Genomic DNA, 16,527 nt, shown 5'->3' on the forward strand with positions numbered 1-16,527 from the left:
ACAAGCCCCTTAGCATTGGGCATGAGTCATGTGGGGCCCTGAGCCCACATTCAGCCCTTACCCCCGAGTGCTGGCACTCCCGAACTGCACCACGGTCTGCCCAAACCCCGCTGCTGCCTCCTGGAAGGTGATGGGTCCCTCCACGTCCACACTGAATTCACGGCTTGGGGCCAGCACTGCAGGGGTTAAACAGTCACCAGTTAGAGCTTCCCCTTTGGAGAACGGGCCAGTGGTTGGGGCTGAGGGGCCGGCTCCTTCTGGCTACGGGACTGAATTCCACACACACACACCCGGCTCTAACTCAACAAATCCCACTCCTCTCCCAAGCCAGAGATAGAACCCAGGTGTCCTGACTCCCAGCTCCTCACCACCTGCTCCCTAGTCCTCAAGGGCCATATTATGCAAATCATTCCCTGCATTTATTTGCATCGTGCCAGTCACTCCCGCTTAAAAATAAATATCAAGAGTGGAGCTAATGCTGGTGAACGGAGCCCTAGATTTGTCTCCATCAGCTTCCCTGACGCTGATCCATAGCGGGTGCACTTCCTGTCGGGGTTCCAGGGTCAGATCAGAGACTTCACAGACTGATAGATTCCAAGGCCGGAAGGGACCATTGTGATCGTCTAGTCTGACCTCCCGGATAACACAGGCCAGAGAACTTCCCTGCATTCATTCCTGATTGAACTACGGCAGGTCTGTCAGACAAACGTCCAACCATGATTTTAAATGTCCAGTGATGGAGAATCCACCACAACTCATGGCAAACTGTTCCAAGGGTGAATTACGCTTCCTGTTAAAATGTCGGTTTTATTTGCAGTCACGAGCCAAGTCTGCACTACCACTTACGGCGGCAAAACTTGTGTTACTCAGGGGTCTGAGACAACCACACCTCTGAGCGACATAAGTTTCGCTGGCATAAGTGGCAGTGTGCAGAACCCTGTGGCGGCAGGAGAGCTTCTCCCACCAACAGAGCTACCAGCACTCACTGTGGTCGTTTAATTACGTTGACCGGAGAGCTCTTTCCTGTCGGCACAGGGTAGCTACACGAGCGATCTTACATCAATGCAGCTGCATGGGTACAGCTGTGCCGCTGTACGATCGCTAGGGTAGGCATGGCCATTGTTTGCCTGTCATCAACGTTCAGCCACTGGATCGTGTTACCCTTTATCTGCTAGGTTGAAGAGACCAATATTAAATATTTGTTCTTCTCATAAGTACTCCTAGACTTGGGTCAAGCCACCCCTTAACCTTCCCTTAACTAGATTGATCTCCTTGAGTCTATCACTATGAGGCAGGTTTTCCAATCCTTTCATTAGTCTCATGGCTCTTCTCTGACCCCTCTCCAATTTATCAACATCCTTCATGAACTGTGGTCACCAGAACTGGACTCACTAGTCCAGAAGGGGGTCGCACCAGGGTCAAATACAGAGGTAAAATGCAATAGAACCTCAGAGTTATGAACACCCCGGGAATGGAGGTTGTTCCTAACTCTGAAATGTTCGTAACTTGAACAAAACATTACAGTTCTTTCAAAAGTTTACAACTGAACATTGACTTAATACAGCTTTGAAACTTTACTATGCAGAAGAAAAATGCAGCTTCCCCTTTATATTTTTAGTAGTTTACATCTAACACAGCACCATACTGTATTTGCTTTGGGGGCGGGGCAGGCTCTGCTTCTGCCTGGGTGCGTACTTCTGGTTCAAATGAAGTGTGGGGTTGGCTGGTCAGTTCCTAACTCTGGTGTTCATAACTCTGAGGTTCTCTTCCTTCTCGAGATTCCCCAGTTCATGCATACACGGATCGCAATAGCCCTTTTGGCCACAGCATCACACTGTGGCAAAATTTAAAATTTGTGTTGTGGGAGCTGAAGCTAAGACCCACTAAACTCATGTCACACAAGAAACAGGCAGTGGATGGCAACACTGAATCCCTAATGCATTTGGGTAGCTAACTAACTCCCCGCCATCCTCTGTGGGACTGGCTGGGGGAAGTGGGTGAGTGGGGAAACCCCTTTCCAACTGGCTGATCTTCCCCACATCCCCACCTCCTGATAGCCAATCAGGGCTGCTGCAGGAGGCAAGCAGAGGTGAAAGGAATTGTGGGAGAGAAGTAGGGAGTGTAAGAATCTCTCCAGTTGGCTCTTCTCTCCTCTCCCCTGGCCCTTCTGCCCTCTCCATCCCTGCAAGCCCAGACCTGGGAAGGAGAGTCGCCTTGGAGCTGCCCCCTCCAGGGTGGGAGACTATAAAGACTGTCCAGATTTGCAGGAGGAGCAGATGTGGGGCAAGGTGGGGTGCAGAATTGTGGGGCTGGGGGGTGAGGTTGAGAAATTGTGGGGCTGGTTGGACAAAAGGGGTGCTGAGAGGGCGTGGGCAGGCTCCCCCAGTCTTCCCTTCTTCCCTTTTTAGGACACATCTCCCAATGTGCCTCAAAGTCCCCAGTCCCAGCCTCAAATCTCTCATTCTCATTCTCAGCCAACACAATGTGTGACCTCCCCCCATGCCCTGAGAGGTCCCAGCTTCACAGACAGAGGAGACATGACCTTGAATGAGGAAGAAGCTGTGGTCGCTTTACAGCAGGACCATGCCAACCACATCCATTTCCTGCCCACCAACCCCAGCCCACATCTTACCAAGCACACGTGCCCCATGGAGAGTGAGAGTCACACCTCCCCCCATCCCCTCCCAGAGAGACCCAACAAGTGGCCACATCTCAGTGCTGGGTGAAGGAATCCTTGTACAAACAGCCCCCAGGCCCCACCCCATAGGTGGCTGCATCTCAGCGCCGGGCAAATAACTTCAGGGATTCCATGCCTGCAAAATACGGATTTCATGTACATTATAATATGTTTTTTGGTGTGTTATTTTCAAATAAAACCACCTCCAGAGAATGAGAATTATAATCCAGTGTCAAAACAGAGTCCCCACCTGCATATGCAAATAGATCCACACCAACTTCAGATCATGCCCTTCACTGTTCATTGCTTACCAACATAGCCTCTTTTACTCTGTTTAGGTTGGCACTGGGGGCCTGTTTCACACATTTTAACAATTTCGCTAGCTCATTGCTCATTTGTGGCCAGTACATTCTCTCTCTGGCTCTGCATTGATATTTCTCCAGTTCCAAGCGTCCTTCATGTCCTCTTGTGAGCATGTCAGCTTGTAACATCTTTGGCGCCACTATTCTATTTCCTCTAAACAAGATGCCATCACTAACAGACAGTTCTGCTTTGAACTGAAAATGTGGAGTTGATCGGGAATGTCCTGCCCACCCGATGGTAATAGTGTTAATTACCCTATGTAAAATCTCATCATTAGCTGTACCCTTAGCAAGTTCATTCCAAAACCTTTCTGAAACTGAGCACCAGACCCCACTCCCCTCTTAGAGCTGGGGATAGAACCCAGGAGTCCTGACAACCAGCCGCTCCCCACCAGTTCATTCAAGTTTCCTTTGTGTCTAGCCCTGGATGGCCATTTTATGCAAATTGCCCATGCATTCATTTGCATAGCAGCAGAAACTTCCATGTGAAGAAGAAATCTAAGGAGTGTGTTTAGCACTGGTGAATGAAGCCCTTGATTTATCTCTTGCCGACCCGGATTCACGGGGGGAGGGGGACTTTCTGTAAGGTCGCAGGGGCAGATCAACCTTCATAGAATTACAGAATAGAACGCCAGAAGGAACCGCTGTGTTCATCTACCCTGACTTTCTGCGTAACACAAGCCAGAGAGCTTCTCTGAATTAATCCCTGTTTGAACTAGATTGGAACATTTAGAAAAAGATCCAATCTTGATGTAAAATTGCCAGTGACGGGGAATCCATCACGACCCCTGGTAAATTGTTCCAGTGGTTAATTACTCTCAGGGTATGTCTACACTATGAAATTAGGTTGAATTTATAGAAGACTTTTTTTAGAAATCGTTTTTATATATTCGAGTGTGTGTGTCCCCACAGAAAATGCTCTAAGTGCATTAAGTGCATTAACTCGGCAGAGTGCTTCCACCGTACTGAGGCAAGCGTAAACTTCCGGAGTGTTGCACTGTGGGTAGCTATCCCACAGTTCCCGCAGTCTCTGCTGCCCATTGGAATTCTGGGTAGAGATCCCAGTGCCTGATGGGGCTAAAACATTGTCGCGGGTGGGTTCTGGGTACATATCGTCAGGCCCCCGTTCCCTCCCTCCCTCCATGAAAGCAGCAGCAGACAATCGTTTCGCGCCTTTTTTTTTAGTTACCTATGCAGACGCCATACCACGGCAAGCATGGAGCCCGCTCAGCTAACCGTCACCGTATGTCTCCTGGGTGCTGGCAGATGTGGTACTGCATTGCTACACAGCAGCAGTTAATTGCCTTTTGGCAGCAGACAGTGCAGTATGACTAGTAGCCATCATCGACATAGTCCTGGGTGCTCTTTTAACTGGGTGCCTGGGCAAACATGGGAGTGACTCAGCCAGGTCATTTCCCTTGTTTTGGCTCATGGTGATTGAGTCCGACCGGCAGTGCACTGTCTTTTAACCTCCAGCTAGCAGAAGATGATGGCCAGTCGTCATACTGCACCGTCTTCTGCCGAGCACATAGGAGATGTTGATGGCTAGCGGTCGTACTGCACAGTCTCCTGCCAGCAAGATGTATAAAGATAGATGAAGTGGCTCAAAACAAGAAATAGACCAGATTTGTTTTGTATTCATTTTCTCCTCCCTCCCTCCCTCTGTGAAATCAACGGCCTGCTAAACCCAGTTTTGAGTTCTATCCTTGAGGTTTTGAGTTCTATCCTTGAGGCAGCCATTCAGTTTTCTCGCAAAGCCACCCCCTTTGTTGATTTTAATTCCCTGTAAGCCATGTCGTCAGTCGCCCCTCCCTCCGTCAGAGCAATGGCAGACAATCGTTCCGCGCCTTTTTTCTGTGCGGATGCCATACCATGGCAAGCATGGAGCCCGCTCAGATCACTTTGGCAATTAGGAGCACATTAAACACCACACGCATTAGCCAGCAGTATATGCAGCACCAGAACCTGGCAAAGCGATACCGGGCGAGTAGGCGACATCAGTGCGGTGACGTGAGTGATGAGGACATGGACACAGACTTCTCTCAAAGCAGGGGCCCTGGCAATGTGGGCATCATGCTGCTAATGGGGCAGGTTCATGCCGTGGAACGCCGATTCTGAGCCCAGGAAACAAGCACAGACTGGTGGGACCACATACTGTTGCAGGTCTGGGACGATTCCCAGTGGCTGTGAAACTTTCGCATGCGTAAGGGCACTTCATGGAACTTTGTGACTTGCTATCCCCTGCCCTGAGGCACAAGAATACCAAGATGAGAGCAGCCCTCACAATTGAGAAGCGAGTGGCAATAGCCCTGTGGAAGCTTGCAACGCCAGACAGCTACCGGTCAGTTGGGAATCAATTTGGAGTGGGCAAATCTACTGTGGGGGCTGCTGTGATGCAAGTAGCCAATGCAATCAAAGATCTGCTGATATCAAGGGTAGTGACCCTGGGAAATGTGCAGGTCATAGTGGATGGCTTTGCTGCAATAGGATTCCCTAACTGTGGTGGGCCCATAGACGGAACCCATATCCCTATCTTGGCACCGGAGCACCAAGCTAGCGAGTACGTAAATCACAAGGGGTACTTTTCAATAGTGCTGCAAGCACTGGTGGATCACAAGGGACGTTTCACCAACATCAACGTGGGATGGCCGGGAAAGGTACATGACGCACGCATCTTCAGGAACTCTGGTCTGTTTCAAAAGCTGCAGGAAGGGACTTTCTTCCCAGACCAGAAAATAACCATTGGGGATGTTGAAATGCCTATAGTTATCCTTGGGGACCCAGCCTAGCCCTTAATGCCATGGCTCATGAAGCCGTACACAGGCAGCCTGGACAGTAGTCAGGAGCTGTTCAACTACAGGCTGAGCAAGTGCAGAACGGTGGTAGAATGTGCATTTGGACGTTTAAAAGCACGCTGGCGCAGTTTACTGACTCGGTTAGACCTCTGCGAAACCAATATTCCCACTGTTATTACTGCTTGCTGTACACTCCACAATATCTGTGAGAGTAAGGGGGAGACGTTTATGGTGGGGTGGGAGGTTGAAGCAAATTGCCTGGCTGCTGGTTACACACAGCCAGACACCAGGGCGGTTAGAAGAGCACAGGAGGGCGCAGTGTTCATCAGAGAAGCTTTGAAAACCAGTTTCATGACTGGACAGGCTACGGTGTGAAAGTTCTGTTTGTTTCTCCTTGATGAAACCACCCGCCCCTTGGTTCACTCTACTTCCCTTTAAGCTAACAACCCTCCCCACCTTCCTTCGATCACCACTTGCAGAGGCAATAAAGTCATTGTTGCTGCACATTCATGCATTCTTTATTCATTCATCACACAAATAGGGGGATAACTACCAAGGTAGCCCAGGAGGGGTGGTGGAGGAGAGAAGCACCAAGAGGGGTGGTGGAGGAGGGAAGGAAAAGGCCACACAGCACTTTAAAAGTTTACAACTTTAAAACTTATTGAATGCCAGCCTTCTGTTGCTTGGGCAATCCTCTGGAGTGGAGTGGCCGGGTGGCCGGAGGCCCCCCAACCGATTTCTTGGGCGTCTGGGTGAGGAGGCTATGGAACTTGGGGAGGAGGGCGGTTGGTTACACAGGGGCTGTAGCGGCAGTCAGTGCTCCAGTTGCCTTTCTGCAGCTCAACCATACCCTGGAGCATACTGGTTTGGTCCTCCAGCAGCCTCAGCATTGAATCCTGCCTCATCTCATCACGCTGCCGCCACCTTTCAGCTTCAGCCCTCTCTTCAGCCTGCCACTTACTCTCTTCAGCCTGCTACCTCTCCTCCCGGTCATTTTGTGCTTTCCTGCACTCTGACATTGTCTGCCTCCACACATTCATCTGTGCTCTGTCAGTTTGGGCGGACAGCATGAGCTTGGAGAACATTTCATCACGAGTGCGTTTTTTTCTCTTTCTAATCTTCACTAACCTCTGGGAAGGAGAAGATCCTGTGACCATTGAAACACATGCAGCTGGTGGAGAAAAAAAAAGGGACAGTGGTATTTAAAAAGACACATTTTATAGAACAATGGGTACGCTCTTTCAGGGTAAACCTTACTGTTAACATTACATACATAGCACATGTGCTTTCGTTACAAGCTTGCATTTTGCCTCCCTGCACCGCGTGGCTAACCCCTCACCCCTCACCCCTCCCCGTGACTAACAGCGGGGAACATTTCTGTTAGCCACAGGCAAACAGCCCAGCAGGAATGGGCACCTCTGAGTGTCTCCTGAAGAAAAGCACCCTATTTCAACCAGGTGACCATGAATGATATCACTCTCCTGAGGAAAGGAGTACTTGTGGCACCTTAGAGACTAACCAATTTATTTGAGCATGAGCTTTCGTGAGCTACAGCTCACCGATGAAGTGAGCTGTAGCTCATGAAAGCTCATGCTCAAATAAATTGGTTAGTCTCTAAGGTGCCACAAGTACTCCTTTTCTTTTTGCAAATACAGACTAACACGGCTGTTACTCTGAAAACTCTCCTGAAGATAACACAGAGAGATAAAGAACGGATGTTGTTTGAACGCCAGCAAACATACACTGCAATGCTTTGTTCTATAATGATTCCCGAGTACGTGCTACTGGCCTGGAGTGGTAAAGTGTCCTACCATGGTGGACGGAATAAGGCTGCCCTCCCCAGAAACCTTTTGCAAAGGCTTTGGGACTACATCCAGGAGAGCCGGAAATGCCAGGGCAAATTAATCATTACACATGCTTGCTTTTAAACCATGTACAATATTTTAAAAGGTACACTCACCGGAGGTCCCTTCTCCGCCTGCCTGGTCCAGGAGGCAGCCTTGGGTGGGTTCGGGGGGTACTGGCTCCAGGTCCAGGGTGAGAAACAGTTCCTGGCTGTCGGAAAAACTGGTTTCTCCGCTTGCTTGCTGTGAGCTGTCTACAACCTCATCATCATCATCTTTCTCATCCCCAAAACCTGCTTCCGTGTTGCCTCCATCTCCATTGAAGGAGTCAAACAACACAACTGGGGTAGTGGTGGCTAAATCCCCTAAAATGGCACGCAGCTCATCATAGAAGCGGCATGTTTGGGGCTCTGACCCGGAGCAGCCATTCGCCTCTCTGGTTTTCTGGTAGGCTTGCCTCAGCTCCTTAAGTTTCACGCAGCACTGCTTCGGGTCTCTGTTATGGCCTCTGTCCTTCATGCCCTTGGAGATTTTAACAAATGTCTTGGCATTTTGAAAACTGGAACGGAGTTCTGAAAGCACGGATTCCTCTCCCCATACAGCGATCAGATCCCGTACCTCCCGTTCGGTCCATGCTGGAGCTCTTTTGCGATTCTGGGACTCCATCATGCTCACCTCTGCTGATGAGCTCTGCAGGGTCACCTGCAGCTTGCCACGCTGGCCAAACAGGAAATTGAAATTCAAAAGTTCGCGGTTCTTTTCCTGTCTACCTGGCCAGTGCATCTGAGTTGAGAGTGCTGTCCAGAGCGGTCACAATGGAGCACTCTGGGATAGCTCCCAGAGGCCAAGACCGTCTAATTGTGTCCACAGTACCCCAAATTCGACCCGGCAAGGCCAATTTAAGTGCTAATCCACTTGTCAGGGGTGGAGTAAGGAAAGCGATTTTAAGAGCCCTTTAAGTAAAAAAAAAGGGCTTCATTGTGTGGATGGGTGCAGGTTTACATCGATTTAACGCTGCTAAATTCGACCTAAACTCCTAGTGTAGACCAAGGCTTAGTGTTAGAAATGTTACATCTCATTTCCAGTCTGAATTTGTCTAGCTTCAGCTTCCAGCCATGGATCATGTTACACCCTCCTCTGCTAGATTGAAGAGCCCATATCAAATATTTGTTTCCCACGCAGGTACTTATAGACTGAGATCATCACCCCTTGGCCTTTGCTTTGTTAATCTAAATAGCGATAGACTCAAGGAGCTCAATCCATCAGGCAGGTTTTCTAATGCTTTGATCATTCTCATGGCTGTTCTCTGACTCCCTCCCCAATTTATCAACATCCTTCTTCAACTGTGGGCACCAGAACTGGCAGAACAGGATTCCAGAGGCACTTGCATCACTAGCAAATACAGAGGTAAAATAACTTTTCTGCTCTTACTCGAGTTTCCCCTTCTTCTGCCTTCAAGGATTGGCCGCAGAATCGCAGCGGGAGCTCCTTGGCCCAGGCAGTTCTTGGTCTCTCGACCGAGTCTGTCAGCTAATGCAGGGTGGCCTGGTAAGCTTGTGCCATGGGAGCCCGAGCTGAGACCCACGAAACTCATGTCACACAAGATACACCAAACAGCCCATCAGTGGCAAGAGTGAATCCCTAACACACAGCGTGGCCATCCCTCTGCAAGAATCCCCTGGGAGCTGCCCCCTTCAGGCTTGGGAGGTAGTAAAGATCCCCCAGAGCTGTAGGAGGAGCAGATATGGGGCAAAGCGGGGTGCAGAATTGTGGAGCTGAGTGGGTGGGGACTGGGGACAAAGGAGCTGAGGGTGGGGGAGGAGCTGAGGTGGCCTCCCCCTTTCTTCCCTTCATCCCTTTTCAGACCCCATCTCCCAGTCTGTCCCCCTGCCCAGCCCATCCCCCTCACTCTCAGCCACCCCAAAGTCAGCCCCCTCCATTCCCTGATGGGTCCAGGACTCACAGAGAAGAGAGATGTGACATTGAAGCAGAAGAAAGCGGCTGTGGTTTTACAGCAGGATTGCGCAATTGCGAACACTGCATCCACTTCGCATCCGCCGGACCTCGCCCCACATCCTACCAAGCACACACGCCCCACAGAGAAGGGGAGTCGCACCTGTGACCCACTCCCATCCCAGAGAGTCTGGGGGAACAGAACACAGAAGGAACTGCACCCAGGAATACTGGTTATCAGCGCCCCCCATCCCTCCTCTAAGCCACTAGAGCCCCATTCCCCGCCCAAATTTGGGGAGAGAACCTAGGACTCCTGATGCACAGGTCCCCTGCTGCAACCCACCAGACCCCACTCTCCCAACCCACTCAGAGCCAGCCAGGGATAGGACCCAGGAGTCCTGACAGTCCAGCTGCTCCCATCCCCCTGCCAGAGGGGTACTCGCTGGGCACCCATGTGGAGGAGCCCAGCATTTCCCAGTCCCTCTGGCTGGCACTTACCTGCGCACAGGTAGAGGAGCAGAGGCAGGGGGTCCATCCTGTGCTGGGTGAGGGGTGTGTGTGGAGCGGGGAGTGAGAGGTTCAATGGCGCTGCCTGGAGAGGAGGCAGCGGAGTGCAGAGGAAAGAGAAGTGACACCCGAAAAGAGAGAAAAACTGATGGGGCGAGGGGGGCAGACTCAGGGGTGTTATAGGAAGGAAGCAGAATGGAGAAAAGAAAAAGTCAACTACACTGAGACACCCAACTAGTCAGACACACACGCAGCTACATGGAGACATGTGAAAAAACAAATAAAAAAGATCAACCACATACACCCTGAACTCCCCCATACCCTCCCCCACACCTGTCAGTGGTCAACTGGTTACATGTGGTATTGCTAATTTAGTCATTTTCCACCCCCACCCTTTGTAAATTCAACACCCCTCTCATTTTAATTCTTGGGGAAAATACTGCGAATTCACCAACCCTGAGACAAACACACACAACTAGACAGACACCCATACAACTACCCTGAGACAGACAGACACACAACCAGACAGATAAACACCTCTACTCTGAGACAGACACACACACACACAACTACACTGAGATAGACAGATACACAATTAGACACACAACTGCAGTGAAAGACACACACAGCTAAACAAACAGACAACACTGAGACAGACACAGGACGATAATGAGACACACAAATCACACACACACAAAACAACACTAAGTCACCCAAATACACACACACAATATGACACTGAGACAACCTGACACGGACAGTCACAATCCAACGCTCCACTGACAGACAGACACCCAAAAACCACTCACACACCCCTGCACTGAGACAACCACACACACTTTTCTTACACCCAGTGGCGACCACTGGACAAACGCTGCCCTCCCAGCCGTTCCCGCAGGAGCGAACCCCCCTGGGCTGGTGCCTCCCCTTTGGCTGTGTGAGCCGCTCGGCGTGAGAAGGGCAGAGGGCTCCCACCTGATCTGCATGGGTGGGGAGCTGGTACCCCAGCCCCATGGCTGCTGCACCCTGTGGCGGCTCACAGGAGCGAAGCAGGACTCTGCTAGGCCAGGGCCATGATGGAGGAAACTCAGGGAGTGGGATGGGTTTACACTGGTGTCAGATTCACTTCTAAATTGCATTGCTGGATGACGGCTAACCAGCCCCTGTACTCACCCGGGAGGTGGCTCATCTCAGCACCAGGCAAGGAATCCCTGTATAAGCAGCCCCTGTGCCCCACCCCAGAGGCAGCTGCATCTCAGCACCGGCCTAGTGATCCTGTATAAACAGCCCCCGGGCACTACTCCAGACGCGGCTGATGGCCATTCACTCTGTGCTCCAGAGGAAAGCAGACAGGGGAGTCAGCGAGGCTTCTAATTTCTCCAATTATTACCTGCAGGGCCGGCCTTGTGGTTGGGTGACCGCCCAGGGTGCCGTGGTTGGGGAGGGTGGGTGCCATCTGAGTGCCACAAGCTGGCAGGCCTGGGCTGCCAGAGAGGAGATGAGTGCGGGCGAGCCCGGGGCTGAAGCCCCTGGACACACAGGCGGGGCGTGGGTGGAGCTGCCAGCCTGGCAGGAAGTCACAGGCAACAGAGCTGGCCCCTGCGGAGCAAGCGGGCCGGCCCGTGTCCCCCTTTCCTGAAGGGACGAGTGTTGCCGCACAACCGCTCTCCTCCAGCTAGATGGTCGCGGCGAATGGCCGGGGGAACCCCCAGGCTCAGAAACTCCTCCATGTGCAGCCGGGCTCGGATCTGGGGCCAGAAGCTGGCTCTCGCGCCTTGCGCCCCACGCTGCTGTTCTCCAACTGCACTCAAGGACGAGTTTGTCCAGGGCGCCATTTTGCCTGAATCCAGCCCTGCTTATCTGGAACCCAGCCCCACAGGCCATTTGGCCCCCCAGCCTGTGACATGTGATCCAGGACCAGCTGCAGCAAAAGGGAAAGTGGAAAAACCACACCCAGAGCCAGGACCCTGTTCCCCATTCAAAAAACACACAACGGGACCTTCATGCATTTCCTAGTGCCCCTAAACCCGCACAACAACAACCAACAACAACAAGACGCTTTCTAGGCTGAGCATGTGTACAGGGATCCCTCCCCTGGAGCTTGTTCAGCTGCCTTTGGGGTGGGACCCAGTATTGGGGGAAATCCCCCAAAGCAGGAAATGTGCAGGGAAAACATCTAGCTCAGCCACTATTCAAACCCATCTTTTCCTGCGCACGGGGCTGTCTATATTGTCTCATAGCATTTGTCAAAGACACAATCCAAACCCTGGGCGCATGGTGTTTGAAGAGCAGAACACAGATCCTGCAGGCCTGAATGGGAAAGGGTCACAGTCCTATGGGCATTTTGGGGTCCATCCTAGAGCAACAGAGAATTCTCTTCCTGCATCAGAATCCTATATGGTGTTTCCAGATAGCCCTATAGAAAAGGCATCATCCCCTACTGACCACTGTAGGCTGGATATTTCTATTGCTTGTCTCTCGGTTAAATTTGACAGACCAGCGAGCCCACTACAGAGACAGGCTGGGCTTGTGGTTCAGGAATTAAACTGGACTCAGGAACCTCGGTCCTGCTCCTGGCTCTGCTACAGACTCCCTGGATGAGATTGTACAAGTTACTGAATCTCTCTGGGGCTCCATTTTCCCCAACTAAGGATAATAAGCCTTCCTTTGTCTACTTAGACTGAATTCTTTAGGGCAATGGTCGTCTCTCACTGCGCGTCTGTGCAGCACCCATCACAGTTTGGATCCGACCTGAGTCGGGCTCGATGCAGCATCCCAGCCCAACGGGGGTCCCCAGCTCTCGGCCGGGCTCCGTGCACTGCCTGGCCCCACGGGGGTCCACGGCTCTCAGCCAGGCTCCCTGCAGTACCCAGCCCCACAGGGGTTCCCAGCTTTCGGCCGGGCTCCATGCAGTACCTGGCATGACAGGGGGCCACTTTGACCAGGGAGAGAGGCACAAAGTGGTTTCAAGACAGAACAGGAGACAACTTGGAGCGGGGTGGGGGAGGATAAATAATGTTTATAGTGAGGACCCACAGAGACCTAATGCTGACTGGAGTATCTCTAGCTCTCTCCATCTTTCTCTCACACAGGAGTCATATCTGTCCTCAATCTAACTAAAAACCTAGCTTCTTCATGCCCCAGCCTTTGAGTCAGAGTGAGGGGGGCCGAGCTGAGAAATTCACACATCAATTTCACATCCTTTTTAGGCTGTAGATTTGCAAGATGTGCACTACTGACACCTTTCTGAGATCAATTCCCCCCTCCCCTACACCCTGACAGATGGAAAAATGTATATGTACATGGTGCCCCGTTTACACAAAGCTGGTGTTTGGGTGAGACGGCTCTGTAAAGCAGGCACAGGCCCGGAAAGGGTTTTCAGATTAAGGGATCACATGGATACTGACCCAGCTGGGATAAAGGCAGTGCCATAGAAAGAGAGAGGAACACAGCACTCCCCAGACCGGAGCACACTGAGGTCCATCTATCCAGTGCTGGAGTCCTAAAGAAAGAAGTGCTGGAACACCAGGTAGCGGGAGGCCCCAGGAAAGGAGCTAGGGTAGTGGGGTTGCTGGGAGGAAAATGGTTCCTGGTGGCTCTGGCCCCCGCATTTCCCTGCAAGGTCTCAGCTGCAGCAGCCTCAGAAAAGACCCTGCCTGGCCCAGAGGACACTCTGCAGCCAGGAAGGGAAAGGAGCCACCTGGCCGGGGACCTACAGGAATTCTGGAACAGCTGTAACAGAGAGACACCCCCCCCAGGCATTTATATTACCCCTAGGGTGACCAGATAGCAAGTGTGAAAAATCAGGAAAGTTTTTTTTTTCAGGGGAGCGGGTATAGTTGCATATATAAGACAAAGCCCCTGATGTCCCATGTCAGAACATCTCACTGACGGGGGTCATGGGGGTCTCTGACAAAAGGTAGGAACTCACCAATTGTTGTGAGATGTTTGTATAGGAAGCAATTTTAGAGCTATGTGACAGCTTGGCTATTGTGTCCCCAATCTACCTGGAGCAAAACCCACTACCGGAGAAGGGAGAGGCTGAGAACGGACCCAATCAATATGAGAACAATGGACACCTGTGGCAACAGATGACGTTTACAATCTGGACTAGATGCAAGCTGGAGAATTCCAAAGACAAACACACACACACACACATCGGGCAAGCACTCAAAAGAGAGGCCCCCCCGGCTAAGAGACTGAGATTGTGACTGCATAAAAGCAGAAGAAATGGCCCAAGTGGTTGTCCAATATGGAGGAGAAACTCGATCAGTCTCATGGCAGTTGGATCTCAGCTTTTTGAACTGGACAAGAGCTGCAAGAGCAAACCAGAGGGCAAGAGCTACCGTATCCAATGGGAAAGTAACTTGTCAATAAGCATAAGGCTATGGTCACCTTCTGGGCTGCAGTTCAGACCAGCGAGAAGTTGTGGCATCGCTTGTCATATAACCTTGAGAGCCTTAAAATGCTCAACTGCTGTAGCTCCCTGTCTGGATTCTCCCAGCCAGCGACTCTGACTCCAGCCCCCTGCGCGTTACAGCCCTACTCTGGTCTCTGCCAGCCTGGGTTACTGCTAGACAAGTGACCCCAACATACCCCCAGTCCCAAATTTCCCCAAAACCTTCTGCCTTGAAATGTCCAGCCCTGTCCTGGGACAGTCAGAGGAGTAATACAGACCACAGGTGACGACTTTCTTCTTCCCAGGTGCTCCACCCCACCCCACTTCTTCCCATACCCTCCCTCAAGCACGCCCCTCCCTCACTCCGCCTCCTCCCACCTCTGCTTCGCCCCCTCCCCCAGCACCTCCCACCAAACAGCTGATCGGTGGGTGGGTGCTGATCACACACTTTTTTCTTTTTGATACAGACAATGGCTTCCTTAAAGAGACAAAAGCCCAACAGTTTGTTTCTTTAACTGGAGTGAATATTCACTTCTAGGCAAACACAGCATGTGGCTGATTTAGAATAAAAGCAAAAGAAGTTTATTTCATCAAAATGAGCGAGACTTTAAAGTGAGTTCAGGGGGCAGGGATAAAGTCAGAAATGGTTACCAGTAAATGAAGTGAAAACCCCTTTCTAGTGACTCAGGTTTAACAAAACTACAGTCTTGGTTCAAAGTAAGATTCTTACCACACATCCTTCCAGCTAGACGGCTGCCCACCCCCTACTCAGGATCTCCCACAAAGTCCAACGTGCTCAACTCCTTTGGCATCTTAGGTGAAAAATCCCTTGGGGGACTTTTCCCCTCCTCTTTATAGTCTAGGGCAGTTTTGAGATGTATCCTCCTGAGAAACCGATGCCACAGCTGTGTGGGAAGGTGCCAGGGAGTCTGATGGAGAACTTTCCAGCCTGGTCTCTTCCCTGCTGGAGCTTTCCACAATGCAAAGTGGATTGATCCGTTCCCCACAGACTCAGATATGCTAATGAGTGGCCACTTGACCGTGATTGCACCCGTTTCTCATGGATACCCTTGACATAGGCAATGGAGCATCCTGAAGGTAAAAACCTGAGGTCTCAAACTTGAGTCTACTCTCAGGGAAGACAGTGTAGAGAGCACAGGATGGGTTAGATTCACATGTGGTATCCCATACTGGGGAATGATGTTCTACAGTGTTCTGGACTAGTTGAGTTTCCTAAACACCGATGGCTTCATGCCCAGGTGATGGTCCATGACATTACTGTAGTCCAGCTGAGAGGTGGTGAATAGGTGTATAACTGAGGCCAGGTCTTTGTCCACCAGGGTGGGCCCGAGTGTTCTAGACAGCCACAGATGGTAGAAAAGGTTACCCACAGATGCTGCTATGTGAGAGATCAGCGTCAACAGGGAATCCAAGAGTACTCCTAGACTATAGACTGAACTGACTGATTGTGTGGGTGCTTGTTCAACTGTTCAACTTGGACTCCAGTATCTTTCTGGGTTTCAAAGTCCCTCATTCCTTATGGTTTAAACTTCTGAGTGGCCTTTCCTTGTCCCTTTCCGGCTTGGGCAATGGCTTCCCATTTCTAGCTCTCACTACATAAAGGGACATTTAATTGCTCCTTCAATTTAGTCTGAAAGAAATGTCCTTAACTCTCCTATCAGCTTTGTCAATAACTCAAAGACTCATCTGATGGCAGCTATCAGCCTCTTCCCTCGGGCACATTTCTAAATGGCTTTGTCCCTTTTGCATTGAGTGGTTCGTCAATATTCAGGGCCTCCTGGGTTTTTTCTGTTAGAAGGTTCCATTAATGATGGAGTCAGGTATTCCTTGGATGCAGTCCTGTTTGTTTCCAAAGAACATACAAAATCCTGTTTCCCTGAACACTGCAGGAATCGAAAAGCAGGAGACAGTTACTTTGCTCCCACTCCCCAACCCCCTTTCTAGCTAGCACTCTGTCCAAAACCTCTCT

At 51.0% G+C, this 16,527-nt stretch overlaps 2 protein-coding genes across 2 annotated transcripts in view; both read right to left on the bottom strand.

The window, feature by feature from the left end:
* Positions 1 to 10,226, bottom strand: part of LOC142072626 (integrin alpha-D-like) — a 33,317-nt gene extending 23,091 nt beyond the window's left edge. The window contains exons 1-2 of the mRNA XM_075130074.1: positions 10,130 to 10,226; positions 62 to 176 (exon numbers count right to left, since the gene is read on the bottom strand). Coding sequence (XP_074986175.1) covers positions 62 to 176; positions 10,130 to 10,166 — 152 coding nt within the window. The 5' untranslated portion in view covers positions 10,167 to 10,226. The remainder of the gene's footprint in view (positions 1 to 61; positions 177 to 10,129) is intronic.
* LOC142072426 (uncharacterized) overlaps positions 1 to 16,527 on the bottom strand; it is a 65,599-nt gene that overhangs the window by 29,569 nt on the left and 19,503 nt on the right. The gene's annotated exons all lie outside the window — the stretch shown is intronic.

This window comes from Caretta caretta, chromosome 6, assembly GCF_965140235.1.
Source record: "Caretta caretta isolate rCarCar2 chromosome 6, rCarCar1.hap1, whole genome shotgun sequence".
Lineage (NCBI taxonomy): Eukaryota > Metazoa > Chordata > Testudines > Cheloniidae > Caretta > Caretta caretta.